This window comes from Rhamphochromis sp. 'chilingali' (genome assembly GCF_963969265.1).
Source record: "Rhamphochromis sp. 'chilingali' genome assembly, chromosome: 5".
Lineage (NCBI taxonomy): Eukaryota > Metazoa > Chordata > Actinopteri > Cichliformes > Cichlidae > Rhamphochromis > Rhamphochromis sp. 'chilingali'.
In genome coordinates this window covers 21,956,581-21,978,633 of record NC_137932.1, presented here as the reverse complement: position 1 = coordinate 21,978,633, position 22,053 = coordinate 21,956,581, and the positions used below count along the sequence as shown (strand labels likewise).

The following is a 22,053-nucleotide window of genomic DNA, read 5'->3' as shown; positions in this document are numbered from 1 at the left end:
AACATTCGTGTTTGTGGGAAGAAAACTTATTTTTTTGCAAAAAAACCCCTAAACTTCCAAGCAAGCACAGAGTGCGCTAATGGGAAATTCACAGAGAAACTCGCGGATTCTTCAACTGACCGCTGCGGCACACCTGCACCAGGGTAAGCCTCCGCCTATACTCCTGCTTTACAGGTGAAAATAGAGCAACAGGACCGCTAGTCTTTGATTTTATTTATTTTCTGCTGTGTTTTACTTGCATCTATTTGAAAGACTGAGTGTAAACACAAAAAATATTTTATTTTTATGTGCTTGAATGTGCAGAAAACAGGTTTAAATATTAAACAAATTTTTTCCAGTCAGTGAATGTTGCATATAATTAAATTTTTTGATTGATGCATAAAGTTAAAAGATTAAAACTAATAAAACAAGTTTTAAAAAGAGACGTTTCCATTTGATTACATTCTGTATGATGGATTATGCAGAAAAAGTAGAATTGGGCTGAAAGATCTTTCGCTTTATCACCTATTCAGGTTGTAAATCGTGTTTTTAAAAAGTAACTAAGTAATTAATTACTTTTGAAAATAAGTAATCAGTAATGTAATGGGATTACTTTTGGGGGAAATAATCAGTAATTAGTTACTGATTACTTTTTTCAAGTAACTTGACCAACACTGGTAACTAGGGATGGGTACCGATATCGTTCTGACATAAACAGTAGTAACCAGACCGAAAAGCAGCGCACATTTCGGTGCTTTTTTTTTCCTGAAATGTCACACACTTTGGATTCCAGCCAATCATTTTACCTTTGCAAGCGTAGTAGGCGGGTCCAGGTACGTACGTTCTTTTAGAGCAGAGCTACAGATTAAAAATGCCCAAGGCGAAGCGGTCAAAACTCTGGCTGTACTTCACAGCAAAAGAGAGTCCTGGCCCCTAGCCCTGCCAGTGTAGCAGGAATGATGACGGGTGATGATGGCAGCAGCAGCCGTTCTTCTCTGCGTGAGTAGCTTAATGTTGTTCGTGTGTAATTTACATTGAGTAGGCTAACCACGTTATTAAATTAATACATGTAAGGTGAACTAGCAAACACCGTCGTAGTTACATGCGGCTGTCTTCTTGTTTGATGGCAGATACTCCCTTCACCCTGACCAAAAAGGCTAAAATGACCAAAGAAAAAGTGGGAAACAGCTAAACATGAGAGGTTTTTGGACAAAATTTGTGTTTTTTCCATTGTTCAAGCCAGCGGTACCCAAACCTTTTTCACTAGGTCCCCCTTTGTTTTACAAGAAAAATGTCCCCCCCCCCCCCGTGTGCGCACACGCACGCACTAACACATCCTCCAACCACACACGCCCATATTTTGCTCCATTGCGGTTTATTTCACACCTCAAACATTTAGTAAACAATTAAGCAAATACAAGTAATCTGCAGGTAGTAAGAAAATAAACTTCTAACTCTTTTACGCTACGTCCGCACCTACACGGGTATTTTTGAAAACGCAGCTGCTTCGTCCACACGTAAACGGCGTTTCGAATCACCGAAAACTGAGATTTTTTAAAACTCCTTTTTTGCGTTTACGTGTGGACGAGCATACAGAGTTCATCACACAACGTTAAAGGTATGTGCCTTTTTTCACGTCACGCTGTGCGCCACGTTATTGTTTACATGAGATGAATTGCAGAATGGCAGATAGTCAGATTAACAGTATTTTGTCTCTATCTTCAGGTTTTACATGCTTACATATAAACAAGCAGTTACTGTCCCTCCATTTAGAAAGGCAGAGGCGTCACGGTGTAATTAATTTACATGCAGTTGTTTTTTTTCCTGTGTAATAATATTCAACATTGCTATCAATACCTTTTTCAAAAAAATGCCTCTCTGTGCCAAATGGGTTCAAAAACATAAACATCTGTAGGCTACTGTTTGTTCGTGATTTAGACAGGGGGAACAAATTGTGGCAGGATCAGCCTGATATTATTTGTATCCCGTGTTAACTTTACTGTATAAAGAGCTAACATCTCCAAAATGTCAGGAGTAGTTAGAACTAAAAATCAAGCGTGCAGGATACTGTTTGTCCGTGATTTGGAGAGCAATTCTGCAGGGGAGACCTACCTCGGCACTTGTGCAGGTGAAGCCAAAGGGCAGATATGCTTCAAAAAACATTTTTTATTCAGTTTTATTCTTTGTTGCAGGTGAAATTGTACTGCAGAGAAAAAATAATAATTGTCTCAGTTCTGTTAATCACACCTACATCACCTTCTTCCAAGACTTTTCTCATTTCCATACTTTGTTCCTTCTTGTTTTGTTCCTCCTGTGACTCAGTTTTTACTTTCAGGGTAAAAATTCATTTCAGTCAAACTTCATATTTAATTGACATCACTTCAAAGTGAGGCTCCAAAGCAAAAGCATGTTTCATTTCATTAAACAATTGTTGCCTCCACTTCTCTCTACTTGTGTGCCCCCCCAACTAACATTTCCATCCTTAGTTGGAGGAATTTAGATGGAAGGAGACGAGTCAAAGATGCAGAAAATAAAAATTGGGCAGTTTTTCAGTCAGCTCTCCTCGATCATCTGATCTCGAGATTCACTCATTTTCTCTGAACTTTTCAAGCTGGTTTTTTGTTTCACATTTCTTCACAACGTGTTGGAGCCTTTTCTTCCTGCTTAAACGCAGTTTCTCTTTTTACATCCACAAAGAAACCACATACAGTCTGTTTCTGTGCATCCAGGCCCTCTATTCTGATCTCTAACATACATGTGACAATAAGTGATTTGTAAACATTAAACATAAGAAATAAACTGAGAGAACACGTAGTTGGGTGGAGAGAGAGGCTCAGAGGTTTCGTGTTTCTGATGTTTATCTGGTCATTTTTACACAGTCAAGCATCCAGAGCTCTGCTGCTGCTGCAGTTCCTTCACTCTTACACAAACACTTCCTCTACAGCTCTCAGAAAGAAATTACTTCATGTTAACAATGAGGAAGAGGAGGGTCTCAGTCCACTAAAATATCTGCTGTATTTTCTATAGCTGCAGTTGGATATCTTCATCTCTTAGACATCAGCCTGCATGTGGGAGTTTGATGCTTCGACTGTTTGTTCTTATGTGCTGTCTGTTTTCTAACAAGCTCTGTTAAAACAAAGGATGGAAACATTTATCTTTACTAACAATCTTCACACATTCATCGTCGTCAGTCATCTTTTTATTTTCATGGTGTCAAACACGTCATTGTCACAAATAGACACAATGCCCATCTGCTGAGTCTTCTCATCATTTCTCTTTACAATAGTTTTTCTTTTTTAAAAATGCATTCATGAATATCAGAGATGTAAATAGCTGATGAACCTCTCTATGAAACATAAACATCAACAAAAAAGAGAAAGAACTGATAATTACTAAAGTTGCAGTGAGGATGTGACGTCTGACAAATAACAGGAAGTACAAACAGTCTTAAAGAGTCAACAGTTCAGAGGGTGTGACAGTCGAGATCGAGAACAAGAAAGAAGTGAGACAGAGAAGCACGATGGATGAATTCAGATGGATTCAAATGTTTTCATGTCTGATGCTGATGATTCAGATCGCAGGTAAGAATACAGGAAACATTTTAATAGCAGTAAAACTAAATATTATCAATATCATTAGAGTCAATAACCTTTACAGTAAATAAGACAGCTGATCGTGCTCTGTTTATAAACCTGTGTCTGAAATGATCTTCACTCTGACTGTAAAAAGTGCTGTATTCTAATTTATTTTTCCTATTTCTCTTTAATCTTCTCAACAGTATCTGTAAATGAAACATCCATGTTTATGAAAGTTGGAGATGACGTCACTCTGCCTTGTCTGAATGTGATAGATGAGCAGAATAACTGTGATGGGACTACGTGGATCTTTACTTCAAGAAACAAACCAACAACAGTAGAGCTGATCAAACTTGGACAGATTGGTGAACAAGCTAAAACTAAATCAGACAGACTGAGTTACAGTGAACTGTTCTCTGCTCATAAAGAAGCTCACAGTCGGGGATGTTGGTTGTTATTATTGTCGACAATACAAATTAGACAAAATACAATCTACACATACTCTGGTTCATCAGTCTTTGGTTGATCTCTCTGTTATTACCTGTGAGTATTTACATCAAAACATTTTCAGTTCAAATCTTTTCAGGACATAAAATGTTCAATAATCATACTGAAACTGATTAAGATAACTTGACTAATTTCCGCTCTGTTTGTCTCACTTTGTTACATTATGTTCACCAGTGACTGAACATAAGGACACTGATACGGTGATGTTAAGCTGCTCTGTGCTGACATATGAACAGTGTCATCACACAGTGAAGTGGCTGCTTACAGGTCAAGATGTGGACAAAGAGAACAAAGAAATAGTGACTTCACAGACTGACTGCGCTGCCACTGTGTCTGTTCTGAAGAATAATTTTTTGTACTCATCACATCATAAAACACTGAAGTGTGAAGTGACTGATACTGAAACAGGAGAAGTGCAGCTGTTTACCTTCAGCCGTCAGACCTCAGGTGAGGAAACAGGTGAGATCATGATCAACTATTTAATACGACTAAAATCAGCTGAAGCTTGAAGTTACAACAGATGAAAAACATGGAAAAGTTTTGTTGTGTTGTTTCATTTATTCAGGTGACACAAAAACAACAAAGAAACCAGCCAGAAAAACTGAAACAACCACAACAATTAAGACGCTTCTAAAATCAGGTGATGTTACTAAAACAAAGTTGACCAGAAATATTTATTTATTTTTCAGTTCAAAGTGGCCTTTTAATGTGATTTACTGCACATGAAAAATACTTTCTCTCTTTTTTTAACTTCTAATTTCAGATGATACAACAGCAAAAACTGTGGAAAGTGAAAACACGACACCAAACAACAAATCATCTGCAGATTCACAACATGGTAACTCAACCATATGACTGCAAATGAAAAGTTAAAAATATACTGTAACATATATTTTACTTTTTGTGTTTCTATTTTGGATTTTATATTTTTATATCAGATGTTTAATTACATTTATGTACATTTAGCTGAGTGACAGTCAGACATGTATCCTACAGGAAACATAAGATGGAAACTTTTGGTCTGAACATGTTTTCACTTTTGTATTAAACATAAATATTAAACATAAATATTTGTCTCTGAGTATCATGGCTGTGGGTGGAGATATATTTATTTAATCACTGTCTGTGAGAAAAATCACACGTCTGAACTCAAACGTTTCTGTTCATCAGATATTTAGACAGGAATAACTGACTTTGGTTCACATAATGTGAATGAAAGCAAATGTCTCTGATTATGTGCGTCTGTATTTTCCTCTTCATATAACTTTTCACCAGCTGACTGTGTAAACATGGCAGCCATCTTTAGCCTTTTTCCATATTTTAAACTAGAAAATGCTTTTGAATTTGAGTCCCTCAAACTTTCAGGTGTTTAACTTTATTGTGTACTTTACATTTAAATATTACATAATAAATAATTTAAACAGAAAACTGCAAAGAAGTCATGTGAATAATTAGAAGTTTTGATTCACTTTTTTCAGATTTTGTATCTTTGAGGTTCATAATTGTCTCTATGGGATTGGCAGCACTTTTAATAACAGCTGTGACAGTCAACATGTGGACAAAAACTAAAGGTAAATTTAATCATGAGAAGTTTGAATGATTTTGAATTTTTATTTTAATATTAAATTGACTTTTTTTTCTCATTTTAGGGAAGAAAACACAGATGGATGAAAACACAGTGAGTACAAAACTCAATAATCCAACAGAACAAAAACTTCTAAATGTTTGTTTCTGATGCTGTAAACAACATTTCACAGATGATTTTGAATTTGTTGAGCTAAATGTGGTTCAGCAGAGGACTGAGAGTCAGAAGTTTATAAGTGAAAGGTTGTTGGTTTGAACCCCACATGTGAGGGTTTGTCTTGGGAAAGTGGATCATTGATGCTGTCATCTGCCTTTAAATCACTGAAATTATTATTAAATATTTGTGATAAAGTTGTTAAGCTTGTCCCAGCAGCTGACACACTGAAAGAAAACCAGCGGGATGCAAAGCAAAAGAATTTGAACAACAAATCACGAATTAACAAAACGCGACGCACCCCACTGCGCAAGGTGACGTCAGAGTGACGTCTTGTACACGTCAGTCCACTGAAGGGTTGTTTTGGAACGTCAGGCGACGTTTTTTTTCTGATGTCTACTAAACGTCAAGTGTTGACATCTGTAGGGTCTCCGTGTACGGGCTGTTTATAGTCCAAATTTGGTTGTGGACGTTGTTTCATTGTCAAACTCAGACTCAGTGTAGACGTCATTTTTATGCTGCTTCTATGAGCTCTGTGGTCCCATGTTTCCAGAGGGTGGAGGACATGGTTTCAATAGGCCACCAGCTGATTTTACTGTAGCTTTATTTATAGCTTTGTCTGTCTCCAGTCATCATCTGTGGCTGAGACAATGAAATGAAGTTATTAGAAAATGATCTGGAACAGTATTTGAAATTGGACCAGATCATACCAGTTATGTATGAAGGAATGCAGAGAGGTCAGCGAGCATCTCCACGATGGCGAGGGATCTGGAACTAAGACTAAAGTGAGCAGCTGCTCGGTGGATTTCGAGCAGATACTCCAGTTCATACATACACACTTCTACAAACTTCTCGTACTTTCCATTACAAATTCTCACAGTCCAGCTCTGATCACAACCACATTCAGTGGCTTTTACAATCGTGAGCGCTTCATAATAAACAGGATACTTGTAAGAATAAATCATATATAATGCAAATGCTCTTTTAAACTTATTAAACACATTGTACCCCTTTTAAAAGTCATTCCATTTTTTTCTCTAAAGGCTTAAACCATTATTATTTTAAATTTTAAGAAGGATTTCAAAAATGTGTAATATTTTAACACATTTCAATAAATGACCATTTTAACCTGGTTACAAACAAATAAGTTGATTAATTGAAATAAATGAACTAGTTTAAAAAAACAGGAAAATGTCAAACAACATAAACAACCCACATGCACTGAATAAATAAATACGCTAACACATAATAAATCATGTTTGTTTATAAATAATCTGTATTCATATGTGTCATGTTGATAACAACAATGTTGATATTTGTAAATAAAAGATTACATCTATTAATCATGTACATTTCCTGTCATAGACGTCCTCAGGTGGTGGTGGTGAAGGGCTGGGGTGGGTACTCCCTTGCAGTCTTGGGATGTGCTGCATTTTGTGCTCATGGCTGCAGGTGCTCCTGGTTGGGTGGCTGGGCTCTTCTTCCACTTGCAGGGCCTGGAGCCCAGTTTTTGGCTGGGTCTCTTCCTGGTTGGGAGTGGTCTAAGCCCCCCGTGGCTGCTTCACTCTGTTGGGTGGGTTGGCCTGCATCAGTATGTCCCAGTTGTCTCTCTGGGGCTCTTCAATGCACGCAGGCCCTTTTTTGGAGATGGGGGGAAGGGGGCATCAATTGCTGGCTGAAGCTTGTCTCAGACTCAGGCTAGTTTGCTAGTTTGACCTTTTTGTGTGTGTCTGTTGTCAAGTGTGAAAATAACTGTGGTTGGGATGCAGTCCCATGACTTGGGACTCATCTAAATGCTCTCAACTGGTATTTGCAGTGGGAGCAACAGGTGGGGGGCAACAGGTGCTCTTCAGGCACTGTGGTGCTCTGAGGCGTTGTCACTGTAAACTCAGGTTAGCAGTTGGTTGCACCCTGTGGCGGGGTGTGGGGAATGGGGTGCTTGCTCAGCCAATTGTTAGCTGTCTCTCTCACTCTTGGGGTAGTCTTCCAGCTCCCAGTCTTATATTTCCATGAAGGTGTGTGTGTGTGTGTGTGTGTGTGTGTGTGTGTGTGTGTGTGTGTGTGTGTGTGTGTGTGTGTGTGTGTCCAGTCACTGTGTTCAGGAGTCTGACGGTTTGAGGGAAGAAACTGTTTCGCAGTCTGGCAGTGAGGACCTGAATGCTCTGGTACCTCTTGACAGAAGGCAGCAGAGTGTAGAGTGTGTGTGTTAGGAGGGGGCGTGGGCTGCACAGACAGCAGTGGGTTGGGCCATTCATGTGTCTTTGCCGCCTGTACTGGGCGATGACAACCCCTCCTTTTTAATTACATCTTTGCAGCTAATGACACATCACCATGCACCATATAGTGGCTGAATGATCACATTCAGATCATGATTCTGAATCTCAGCTCTCAGACAAGATAGGATTTAAAAAAAGAAAAAGTATTTGTTTAAATCCAATCTGATATATTTTTTCTTGTTTATTTATTTGACAGGTACATTATAATAGCAGCCACTATCGTTCCCACAATATCATACAATTGATTTTCCCAAAAATCAGAACAGAAGTAGGAAAAAAGCCTTTTAAAGTTGCTGCCCCTGTTTCCTGGAACAATCTGCAGAACGAACTAAAACTTTTAGAAATGGTTTTGTTGTAAGTCCATCTTAAAGAAAGGAGAGAATAACTCTTTTAGTCAGTGTGATTGTTTTTAATGTCGCTCTTAATGATCTGTTGTTGTATATTTCTCACATGTTTGTAGGAATATTGTTTTTTTAATTGTTATGTAATTATGTGATGCATGTACTTTTGACTTTTGCTGCCATGATGCCAGGTCTCTCTTGGAAATTAGATGTTAATCTCAATGAGATTTTTACCTGGATAAATAAAGGACTAATAATAATTTATTTGACAGGTACATTATGATAGAGATGAAGATGTTCCAGTCAACTATGAAAATGTGGGAGACTCAGCTGTTTCTATCAGACTGCACTGATCAATAACTTGCTGTTATGTTATCAGCATAATCTCATCTGGTTTTACACGTTAAATATCTTATATATGATTTGTCCAAGTGTGTGTGTGTGTGTGTGTGTACTTTTGTTTTAGTCTGAATAAAGATGTTTTTAATGTCCAAATTGTGTTGTATTTTGTCCAGTATGTGTTTTATAACGTGTCTTTAATGATCTTTAGAATCTGTATAAATATTCTGTTTTGTTTATGATAATTTGATCTCAATATTAAAACAAATTTCTATCCAGTTTCAGTGTTTGCTGCAGGTGAAACTGTTTTTATGCAAAATAAATAATTAATTTTCACAGTTTAGGGCTGAGCTCTTTTTTCATGTAGTACCCTTTTCTGTCCACCAGAGGTCCTCAGTCTGTCACGTTGTGTACAGTCACCTGATAATCACACCTGCGTCTCCAAAGGAATTTCTCATTACTCTCATTTGTGCCTCCTCATTTTCTCTCCTGCATCCTCCTGACTGTGACTCATAAAATATCAAATACTCTGAGTACACCATGATGAGAGAATATTGTAATTCCCCAAACTCCTTTTTAGAACAGAGGAGAGAGAAGAGAGAGAGCCATTTAGTGGTTGGGGAAACGAGACGAGTCAAAGATGGACAAACTGACAAATGAATAAATGGGTCCAAAACAGAGGCTTCATCAGTGTTTTAATCATTTGTGTTTCTTTTTTTTTTTTCTTTTTTTTTTTTTTTGTGTCCCGTTTGGATCTTTAGCCATCAGAATTGTTGTCTTAAGGCCAAGATGCCAAGCGGATTTATTTTACCAAGTGGATCATCATGGCCTTGCCATATTGGTCCATTTGATTGACCTTTATCATAATTATGAATTTATTTTATTTTCAGTTGCTACAAACGGGACAGACATGACTGGGGGATAGGACAGGGAGAAAGAATGAAAGAACGAGAGGGAGAGAAAGAAAACCAAAGGGGAAAAGAGACAGTGAGAAGGGGGGGAAGAAAGAAAAAAAACAAAAAAAACAACCTGTATGGAGAAAAAAAACAGAAGAGAAAGCAAACAACAAAGAGCAACATAATAAAAAAAACAGCACCATCACAATAAACTAGCTAGCAGTAGATATTAGTAGATTCTAAATAATAAACGATATTGTGCAGCACGCAAGATAGACAGCGCACAATGTGCTTTGAGGCAGCAGCCAAGAAAGCTGTAGTCCGCGTCTGTGAATACTCGTGTGTACACCTGTGTGCATACCTGTGTGGATCAGCATGCTTGCATTCCAAAGGTTTCTCCATGTAACGATCTGCTAGAGAGTGTGGGGAGCCACAGCCCCGTCCTCCAGGGTATGAAGCAGGTATGGAGGAGATCAAAACTCCAGACATCCAGAGGCCCCCAGAACACAAGAGACCAAGGAAGACCAACAGAGGGGCAGCCGTGCCACTGTCCCAGTAAGAGCTGAGGAGAGTCCCAGATGAGGGCTCAGCAGCCGCGGAGCAGAAGCCAGGGGGAGTTGCAGTGACGCGCCCGTGAGCTCCGCCGGCAGTCAGCTGGGCCTGAGTGACCGAGCCCCAGGCCGAGAGGCCGGGGGCACCCCACCTCCGAAGTGGCCCGAGCGAGCCCCAGGCTCCGATAAGCGGCCGCCAAGGAGTGAGCCGGTGTGTACCTGGACGCCCATCCCCAGACACGAAGAACCACCAACGCACCGATGTCTGAGGGAGTCCGCTACTGGCAGGGGAAGTGGAAAATCCCAACACAACAACGAGTACAAAGAGTTTACCCACGCTTATTTACCCACGCTTATTAGCACAGAGGAGCATAGCTGATGCTGTAGCAGTGGGACCGAAAATAGTTGGGCATTTTAAACATTCCGCCTTAGCCTACTCCCGCCTCGAGGACATTCAGGGACAGCTCAACCAGCCAATAAAGAGACTGCAACAGGACGTACAGACGCACTGGAACAGCACGTATTACATGCTCCAGTCCCTCATTGAGCAAAAGCGAGTGCACGAACTCCCTGACTATCTCACCGCTCACCAATGGGCTCTTATGGAGACGATTGTTGCCATCCTCGCCCCCTTTGAGGAACTGACTAAAAAAGTGAGCAGCTACGACGCACTAGCCTCTGATGTCATCCCAGCTGTGACTGTGCTAGTGAGACTTCTAAACAGAGAAACAGACGAACAAATTTAAAATTAAATTTTGTTTTTTTATGTTCTTAATTCCAAACTAGTCCCTTGTTTGTTTGTTTTTTGTTAAATTATAAGACTAAAGCTGTTACGTGCAAATTTAAATCATGTTTTTATTAAGTACTCGGTATCGGTATCGGCGAGTACTGAAATGCAAGTACTCGTTTCCAAAAAAGTGGTATCGGTGCATCCCTAGCTTGGACGCACAAGGGGCGTTATATTTCCTGATACCCTGATGTTATATATATGACTCCTCATTTATTGTTCTGGAAAGATCGATGCTGTTTGAGTGATCGTGCTCGGCTTCCCACATATATGTGTTTCAATAAAATCATTGTTTTGACGCACAATGGACCTCCAGTCGTTTGTCTCTTACCTCAAATACGAATTCAGGACACTCTTCGTCGAAATGCAGCGCTCCGTTTAGACATGACTGTCCATAAAAAGTCCGCCAAAAGGCTGGGCAGATATATATATATATATATAGATATATAGATACATACAGTGGACCAAAAAAGTATTTAGTCAGCCACCGATTGTGCAAGTTCCCCCACTTAAAATGATGACAGAGGTCAGTAATTTGCACCAGAGGTACACTTCAACTGTGAGAGACAGAATGTGAAAACAAAATCCATGAATTCACATGGTAGGATTTGTAAAGAACTTATTCGTAAATTAGGGTGGAAAATAAGTATTTGGTCACCTCAAACAAGGAAAATCTCTGGCTCTCACAGACCTGTAACGTCTTCTGTAAGAAGCTTTTCTGTCCCCCACTCGTTACCTGTATGAATGGCACCTGTTTGAACCCATCATCTGTATAAAAGACACCTGTCCTGAAGTTTGCCAGAGAGCACATGGATGATACAGCAGAGGATTGGGAGAATGTCATGTGGTCAGATGAAACCAAAATAGAACTTTTTGGTATAAACTCAACTCGTCGTGTTTGGAGGAAGACGAATACTGAGTTGCATCCCAAGAACACTATACCTACTGTGAAGCATGGGGGTGGAAACATCATGCTATGGGGCTGTTTTTCTGCCAAGGGGACAGGACGACTGATCCGTGTTAAGGACAGAATGAATGGGGCCATGTATCGTGAGATTTTGAGCCAAAACCTCCTTCCATCAGTGAGAACTTTGAAGATGAAACGAGGCTGGGTCTTCCAACATGACAATGATCCAAAACACACCGCCCGGGCAACAAAGGAGTGGCTCCGTAAGAAGCATTTGAAAGTCCTGGAGTGGCCTAGCCAGTCTCCAGACCTCAACCCCATAGAAAATCTGTGGCGGGAGTTGAAAGTCCGTGTTGCTCGGCGACAGCCCCAAAACATCACTGCTCTCGAGAAGATCTGCATGGAGGAATGGGCCAAAATACCAGCTACTGTGTGTGCAAACCTGGTAAAGACCTATAGTAAACGTTTGACCTCTGTTATTGCCAACAAAGGTTATGTTACAAAGTATTGAGTTGTATTTTTGTTATTGACCAAATACTTATTTTCCACCCTGATTTACGAATAAATTCTTTACAAATCCTACCATGTGGATTCATGGATTTTTTTTTTTCACATTCTGTCTCTCACAGTTGAAGTGTACCTCTGGTGCAAATTACTGACCTCTGTCATCATTTTAGGTGGGGGAACTTGCACAATCGGTGGCTGACTAAATACTTTTTTGGCCCACTGTATATAGCATCCCGAAAATTCAAAGTACGGCGGGAGAAGGTACATTGTTTGTGATTGGATCAGCAAGACTGAAGGTTGTGGGGTTTTTTTTTTATCCACCCCTTACCACAACCTGTGATCAGAATTTGTGGTAACCAATCACAGTCAACCTCATATTTGTGTTGTGTGATGCGAAATCTCTGCACCAACAAAAAACACATTTGACCGTAAGTACCCTAGTTAATCTCAATTACTGTTCGACTTTGCTAACTAAAAGCTAAGCGATGATTCCGAAACATTACTTTGCCCTTTTAAGCGCATGTTACATGTTAGCTTTGTAGTAAGCAAAAAAAAAAATCATGCTAACCTTGGTCCGTTAGGAATGCCATTTTAGGTGAGGCATGTTAATAAGGTCATTAATATGGTACTCAGTTTAGCCACTTTATATTATTTAAAATACGGTTTTATAACACTTGTTACATTAGCCGGATTAGGCTACACGGTACTGCACTGCCATCCCAGATAGCAAGACGACATTGAATTGATGTTGATTTTTTCATCCGATCCGTAGTTATGGTCAGGGTTGAAATGTTAATGTTGTAAATAAACTCCTTCCTATCTAAAATATAACAGGACACCAGAGTATATTCTCCAGCATCTCACACTTCTGATAATCAGTCTGCTTGACGTTTATTCAGCTGTGTAAAAACTATAACTTTAATCTCAGCCAAACAGATTTACTCAGGAACAAATAAAATACTAAAAAAAGCCAAACAATATCATCTTTAACTTATCTAAGTGACTTATATATATTTAACCTGAGTAGCGAAAGATGGCGGTGGGTTTGAAAACGATGTGCCGGGAGTCCGGTGTTCTCACGGGCTCTAGTGAGCCTTGCCCCCGGCTAGCTATCGAGCTAGTGGGTAACAGACGTCTCCGAAAACGTCGGAGTGCTTTTGAAAATATGTGGTGTCTTGATAAACTGAGCAGATATTTGAGGTTTAACAGCTACATTCTCTCTGAAAATATGTTAAACGTTTATTTTGTGACCCAGAAAGAATAATAAGAGTAACATTAAAACTAACTAGCTGCTGCCATTGTTGGAAACTGAGCAGGGCTGCGCTATGAATTCTGGGACAGAGCTTCTTCTTCAGGGTTTAACGGCAGCTAGCATCCTTGTACATGCAGTGCTGCCATCTTCTGTTTCCGTCCGTTATTACACTCTTAAATCCTACTACTTATTCCTGTGTCTTTTGTGATCTTACAAAGCTTCAAACGATGTTGACAATTTTGATAGTCGACGTAATCGTGGCAGCCCTACTGCAGACTGAAAGACAAACTCCATGAACTGAAAACTGACCTTAAATATGAGTGTGGCAAATCCACAGTGAAGAGAGATAATAATACTGATTATTTTTAAAAGTTCCTAGAATCCAAAACTAATGCACAGAAAGCCACAAGGTAGACAAACAAAGTGTACAACTTGAAACAGAACAACAGAGTAAAGAGCTGAGGAAAGCTGAGGGCTTAAATACTTGATTAGGGAGAGAGGACGCAGCTGGGAGAAACAAGACACAGGTGAATTGAATCAAACAAGTATGACCAGTGGAAGCAAAAGCAAGTGCACAAAAGACTAGACGTCAACAATATAAAGTAGTAACCAACTAAAGATAGGACACAGTAATGCAGACTTTGCACTAGGAACACAGAATGGCAGGAGAACAGCCTCAACGAGTAAAGAAATGAATAATGAACAGTATATGCAGAAAATAAAGAATAAAGTTAAAAGACAGCATGGTCTTCAAGAACCCAGAGTACGATACAAAAATGTCGTTTTATTTAAGTGAACAAAACAATGTAGACCATGTTCATTTTGTTAATAAGTTGGGAAAAAAAATAAAAAACACTGGAAAATAACTCTAAATGTTAGAAATATTCCAGTGTCAGAAAATCAGCACTGCTCAGTGTTAGCCAAACTGACTAGGTTACTTTTAAACATATAACACTGTCAAAAGTGTTAATTTAACACTCAACAGTGTTGTATTTAACACTCAGAGGTGTGGACCCATATAGACACTCTCCAGTGTTAATTTAACACTGGAGCTTTTGCTGTGTATGATCAAAGCATGATGGAAAACATCTAACATTTTAACTTGCATAAAATGTTTAAGGGGAATATGGCCTGAAAATATAACATGAATTAAGAAGTAATTTTTTGATATCTTTGAGGTTGGAGACAATGCAGAGAAGCATTCGGTGGGCAAGAGGAAGACTGATCAGTGTAACTGCAGCAGATCAACTTCTGCGTGACTTGGCTGAATTGATTCAGGAGGTTGAACTGTCTACTCAGCATGGCCAACAAGGTAAGCACATATTGTGTCGATTCCTTGACTCATCAAAAGTGTCAAATAAATTATGACTCTGTCTTAACCTATTTTCCAAATACACCAAACGCTTTTATATTTTCAGGCTCTTTTGGATACCAGGCACCAGAGGTAGAGGTAGATCCCTTTACCTTATCACTCGGGAACAGCTTTCATTCCTGAAGTCATGTGGATTCACTGCACCTCAGATGGCTGATGTTTTGAATGTTTCACTTCGTACAATTCGAAGACGTCTACGGTCAGTGACTTTTGAAACCAGTGTGACTTTGTGACACACACTCACTGTTTATTCAAATTAAATGGTATTGTGAAGTTGTAAAAATTTGTATATTTGAATGTGCACTAACTAGTCAAGTAATGACGTGTGTTGTTATGGCAGTGATAAAATACTCGTGTTCTTTTTGTCTGATTTCAGACAGTATCATTTCACCCGTGCATCAATGTATGCGGAACTGACTGACAGTGCCTTGGATGAACATGTGCAGGACATTGTCGCTGGCAATGAACAAATTGGTCCTGAGGCTGTCAGAGCCTCCCTGCGAGTACGTGGACTACGTGTACAGTGAAGGAGGGTTCGAGCAAGCATGTTACGAATAAATCCTGGAGCAGCTGCCCTTAGAGCAGTTTTGCGGAGACCAGAACGAAGAACATATCAGGTTGCAGGTCCAAACTCATTGTGGCACATTGATGGAAATCACAAGCTGATAAGGTAACCAAGCACACTGATTTGTTGAACACCTATTTTGACCAAAGTGAAATTCCGCATTACATCAAATATAATTGTTGAACAGTAAGACACATCCAATAGAGCCAGGCCCTGGGATGGGCAGTCCTCTAACACAGCGGTCCCCAACCCCTGGGCCTCGGACCGGTACCGGTCCGTGAGTCGTTTGGTACCGGGTCGCGAGAGTTGAGGCTCAGGTGTGAAATGTATGGTTTTCAGAGTTTTTATCGGTTTTCAGCATTATTTTGTTATCGTTTTTATCGTTAACTCGGTTTTCCTGGGTCTTTTCACGTGTGTTATGAATAAATCTTCTTTTTTTCGGTACCGGTACTAGTTTTATTTTGTCGTATTTATCCGCAACACCTTAAAGGCCGGTCCGTGAAAATATTGTCGGGCATAAACCGGTCCGTGGCGCAAAAAAGGTTGGGGACCGCTGCTCTAACACAACTGGTTATGTTTAAAGGGGAAAATGAGAGAACACAGACAGCGCAAGCAAAATACAGAGAAGAATTCAAACTTGACATGCAATAGTGCCAAGAAACACACAATTAAGAGTGTGTGTTTCCATTGTTTCAATAACAGAAATAAGATTTTTCTTCTTATGGACCACGGTTTTAGGTGGAGGATAGTCATTCATGGGGCTATTGACACTTAGAGTCCCAGAGAGCAGCCATTTGGCTTTTCTACCTCCATCCATCCATCCATTTTCAACCGCTTATCCGAGGCCGGGTCGCGGGGGCAGCAGCCTAAGCAAAGAGGCCCAGACCTCCCTCTCCCCAGCCACCTCCTCCAGCTTATCCGGGGGAATACCAAGGTGTTCCCAGGCCAGCCGAGAGATATAATCTCTCCAGCGTGTCCTGGGTCTTCCCCGGGGCCTCCTCCCGGTGGGACATGCCTGGAACACCTCGCCCAGGAGGCGCCCAGGGGGCATCCTTGTCAGATGCCCGAACCACCTCAGCTGACTCCTTTCGATGTGGAGCAGCAGCGGCTCTACTCTGAGCCCCTCCCGGATGGCCGAACTTCTCACCCTATCTCTAAGGGAGAGACCAGCCACCCTTCGGAGGAAGCTCATTTCCGCCGCTTGTATCCGCGATCTCGTTCTTTCGGTCACTACCCACAGCTCGTGGCCATAGGTGAGGGTAGGGACGTAGATCGACCGGTAAATTGAGAGCTTCGCTTTTACACTCAGCTCCCTCTTCACCATGACGGACCGGTGCAGCGTCCGCATTACAGCAGCTGCAGCCCCAATCCGTCTGTCAATCTCCGGCTCCCTTCTCCCATCACTCGCGAACAAGACCCCGAGATACTTGAACTCCTCCACTTGGGGCAGGAACTCATCCCCGACCCGGAGAGGGCACTCCACCCTTTTCCGGCTGAGAACCATGGCCTCAGATTTGGAGGTGCTGATCCTCATTCCCGCTGCTTCACACTCGGCTGCGAACCGTTCCAGTGCGAGCTGGAGGCCCTCACCTGATGAAGCCAACAGAACCACATCATCCGCAAAAATCAGAGATGAGATTCTGAGGCCACCAAAGCGAAAGCCCTCCGCCACTTGGCTGCGCCTAGAAATCCTGTCCATAAAAATTATGAACAGAACCGGAGACAAAGGGCAGCCCTGGCGGAGCCCATCACCCACCGGGAACGAGTCCGACTTATTGCCGGCAATGCGAACCAAGCTCCTGCAACGGTTGTATAGGGATCGAATGGCCCGTAGCAATGGGCCAGACACCCCATACTCCCGCAGCACCTCCCACAGGACACCCCGAGGGACACGGTCGAATGCCTTCTCCAAGTCCACAAAACACATGTAGACTGGTTGGGCAAACTCCCATGCGCCCTCAAGTACCCTCGAGAGGATAAAGAGCTGGTCCAGTGTTCCGCGACCAGGACGAAAACCGCATTGTTCCTCCTGTATCCGAGGTTCGACTAGCGGACGAACTCTCCTTTCCAGCACCCTGGCATAGACTTTCCCAGGGAGGCTGAGGAGTGTGATCCCCCTGTAGTTGGAACACACCCTCCGGTCCCCCTTCTTAAAGATGGGGACCACCACCCCGGTCTGCCAGTCCACAGGTACTGCCCCTGATCTCCACGCAACATTGCAAAGGCGTGTCAACCAGGACAGCCCTACAACGTCCAGAGCCTTCAGGAACTCGGGGCGGACCTCGTCAACACCAGGGGCTCTGCCACCAAGGAGTTGTTTAACTGCCTCAGTGACCTCGCCCCCGGATATTGGCGGGTCATTCCCCTCATCCCCAGACTCTGCTTCCTCCTCGGAAGACGTGTCAGTGGGATTAAGGAGGTCCTCAAAGTATTCCTTCCACCGCCTGACAATTTTCTCAGTCGACGTCAACAGCGCTCCACCAGCACTATACACAGTGCAGGTAGAGCACCGCTTTCCCCTCCTGAGACGCCTGGCGGTTTGCCAGAATCTCTTCGAGGCAGTCCGAAAGTCTTTTTCCATGGCCTCTCCGAACTCCTCCCACACCCGAGTTTTTGCTTCAGCCACTGCCCGAGCCACATTCCGCTTGGCCTGTCGATACCTGTCAGCTGCCTCCGAAGTCCCACAGGCTAACCAAGCCAGATAGGACTCCTTCTTCAGCCTGGTGGCTCCCTTCACCTCTGGTGTCCACCATTTGGTTCGGGGATTACCACCACGGCAGGCACCAACCACCCTGCGGCCGCAGCTCAATGCAGCAGCTTCGGCAATGGAGACGCTGAACATGGTCCATTCGGACTCAATGTCCCCAGTCTCCCTCGGAATGCTGTTGAAGCTCTGCCGGAGGTGTGCGTTGAAGATCTCACGGACTGGGGCCTCTGCTAGACGTTCCCAGCACACCCTCACTACGCGTTTAGGTGTACCAGGTCCCCCGCCACCTGATCCAACTCACCACCAGGTGGTGATCAGTTGACAGCTCAGCCCCTCTCTTTACCCGAGTGTCCAGAACATATGGTCGCAGGTCTGGTGATACGATTACAAAATCGATCATCGACCTACGGCCTAGAGCGTCCTGGTGCCACGTGCACTTATGGACACTCTTATGTTCGAACAGGGTGTTCGTTATGGACAAACTGTGATTAGCACAGAAGTCCAATAACAAAGCACCGCTCGGGTTCAGATCAGGGAGGCCGTTCCTCCCAATCACGCCCCTCCAGGTCTCGCTGTCGTTACCCACGTGAGCATTGAAGTCTCCCAGCAGGACAACAGAGTCTCCAGGTGGAGCACCTTCCAGCACCCCCCCCCAGGGACTCTAAGAAGGCTGGGTACTCTGAACTGCCACTCGGCGCATAAGCGCAGATGACAGTCAGGACCCGTTCCCCGACCCTAAGGCGCAGGGAACAAACCCTCTAGTCCACCGGGAAAAACCCCAACGTACCGGCAGCAAGGCGAGGGGATATTAGAATACCCACCCCAGCCCGCCGCCTCTCACCAGGGGCAACTCCAGACTGAGACAGAGTCCAGCCCCTCTCCAGGAGACTGGTTCCAGAGCCCAAGCCATGCGTAGAGGTGAGCCCAACTATATCTAGCCGGTACCTCTCAACCTCACGCACTAATTCAGGCTCCTTCCCCACCAGAGAGGTGACATTCCATGTCCCTATTGCCAGTCTTGGCAGCCGGGGGTCAGTCCGCCAGGGCCTCCGCTCCTGGCCGCCACCCGACACACAATGCACCCGACCCCTATGGCGCCTCCTGCGGGTGGTGGGCCTGCGGGAGGATGGGCCCATGTCTCCTCTTCGGGCTGTGCCCGGCCGGGCCCCATGGACTAAGGCCCGGCCACCAGGCGCTCGCCCTCGAGCACCCTCCCCGGGCCTGGCTCCAGGGCGGGGCCCCGGTAACCCTATCCCGGGCAGGGTAAACTGTTCCCTCGATGTCCTTTTCATAAGGGTCTTCTGAATCACTTTTTGTCTGGTCCCTCACCCAGGACCAATTTGCCATGGGAGACCCTACCAGGGGGCAAAAGCCCCCAGACAACATAGCCCCCGGGATCCCTGGGACACACATAAACCTTTATTTGGCAATAGCTTTATTGCGATGTCTGATGTGTTTGGTTTCTTTTTTGTACCTGTTCATTTGAAGGACCAAAGTGTTTTCTTTTTTGTACCTGTTCATTTGAAGGACCAAAGTGTTTTGGGTTTGAATCGCTACCTTATCGTGGTGGCTTTTCTACCTTTTAAGTAAAAATCATGTAGACTGAACATACAGGTCAATTTGAGGAAGTGATGTCACCAGAAATGACTGGTACATATCTTTATAGGAGGGACTTTTTTAGACACAGTGTGACAAACAAGAAGAAAACCCAAGAGACACAATGGTGGAATGCAGAGGGATTCAAATGTTTTTTTTCTCTAATACTTCAATTATCAGGTAAGGATACGTGTACATTTACAAGTAGAATTTCAAACTTTTACTTGGTTGAAAGAGATGTAAACACAAAACGTTTGCCCAAGTTTAGAGTGTCTTCATCGTCAGGGAGAAACCACTTTCAGTTTAATTAAGTGAAAAAGATTGAATTAAAAAAGATGCTATATAGTATAAGTATCATTCTATTTAGTCATTCAGGCCCCCCTCAAATAATTTCTTTGTCAAAATGAGAAATACTATTTAAAAACTGATGTATCTAAAATTATTATAATCATAATCATATTATATAATCATTTTTGCATTTGTTTCTGATTTTACCAGCAACAGAAGTTCAGGACTCTGTCCTGTCAGAGTTGGAGATAAAGTCACTTTGTCTTGTGGAAATGTGAAAGATGATCAGGAAAAATGTAACAGCACTACCTGGCTCTTCACTACATCTAGAAAGCCGAGCGCAGTGACACTGTTTGAAAATGGGAAGATGCATGCAAATGCTAAGAATAAATCACCCAGACTAAGTGTGACTGTGAACTGTTCGCTGGTGATAAATGTCACAGCTGAGGATGTTGGTGATTACACCTGCAGAATGTTCAACAAATCAGGAAAACAAGAAGGTCCAGGTTTTATAAACAGACTCTTTCCTGTTAACAGTGGGTATTTCCATCATAATACTATCAGCTCAAAACGGCTCAGTTCAACATCATATTACTGTAAAAATCATAGTTACTCTGAGGACTGCCGAAAATTCTCCTTATTTTTTCTTTTCTTTTATCATCAGTGAGCGAACGTAAAGAAGGCAACATGGTGACCTTGACCTGCTCTGTGTCAATGTATGAGCAATGCTGATACACAGTGAAGTGGCTGTATGAAGATAAATCCACTGATAATAATAACAAAGGCTTGAAGACGTCACAGTCTGCCTGCTCAGCCAGTGTGACATTTACAACTTCTCATAATGTTTACACATCAAAGAATTATGATTTATTCAAGTGCCAAGTGAAAAATGATGATGATGACAATATGAAGGTATGGAAAGAGGTGAGAATTTGGTATTTGTTTTGATTCGTTTCTATTTTATTTTTTTAATTTTAAAAATATTGCAGTTCCTGTGTCATGGTTCGTTGTGTGGCAGGCAGGAGAAGGACCCAAGATGCAGACTCACAGACACGGGGATAAACTTAAAGAACACAGCTTTAATGCTGGCACGGCAGAATACAGGACATACAGAACTAACTGGGAAAAGTAAACTAACACTCGCAGGAAGACACAGGAAGATCCACACAACATGAGGGAGAACGCGACGCCGAACAGAGGAAGACGCAGACAGAAATACACAGAGGGTAAACGAGGAAAGTGGGAACACGGGGAACACAGCTGACACAGATAACCATAACGAGACAGGGCGGGGTGAACATAACACTGACGGGTACAGGCACAGAGGTTCAGACAGGAGGAGAGAGAGCACGGGGAAAACACAGACATAACGGGCTGGGGAAACATGAAACAACCACAAAGGGAGACGAGGGCTCATAAATACATAGAGGGCACACAGGGGGGAGAGAGAGCACGGGGAGAACTTAGACATAAAGGGCAGGGGAAACATGGAATAAAACATAAGGAGAGACGAGGGCTCACAGATACACAGAGGGGCACACAGGGGGTAAAAGCCATGAAGGGAAAACACTTAGGGAACAACACAACAGGGCAACTCAGAAAACATGGTCTAAATAAGGAACGAAATACAAAAATACAAGAAACTAAGAATACTGGGCCCACATGGCCCAGGACCATGACATCACCCCCCCCCTAAAGGGCTGGCTCCTGACAGCCCAAACCCGAGAAACAAAAACAAAAACAGAAAACAACCCACCCAGGGCGGGAGGTGGGGGACCAGGACGGAGGGACCAGAACGGGAAACAAAACAAACAACAGAAAACACAGGAGCACATGACCATAGTCAAAATAAAGTTCAGGGGGCCGACCC

At 42.6% G+C, this 22,053-nt stretch overlaps 1 protein-coding gene across 1 annotated transcript; it reads left to right on the top strand.

Annotated features, from left to right (window-relative positions):
• Positions 1 to 4,264: 4,264 nt before the first annotated feature.
• LOC308397730 (uncharacterized protein) lies at positions 4,265 to 8,825 on the top strand (the record flags this gene model as incomplete). The annotated part of the gene is made up of 6 exons (XM_080883806.1): positions 4,265 to 4,520; positions 4,627 to 4,701; positions 4,825 to 4,899; positions 5,540 to 5,632; positions 5,711 to 5,739; positions 8,689 to 8,825. 6 exons carry the CDS (start codon positions 4,265 to 4,267, stop codon positions 8,767 to 8,769), a joined length of 609 nt encoding a protein of 202 aa, XP_080739932.1. The 3' UTR covers positions 8,770 to 8,825.
• Between the last annotated feature and the right edge of the window lie 13,228 nt (positions 8,826 to 22,053).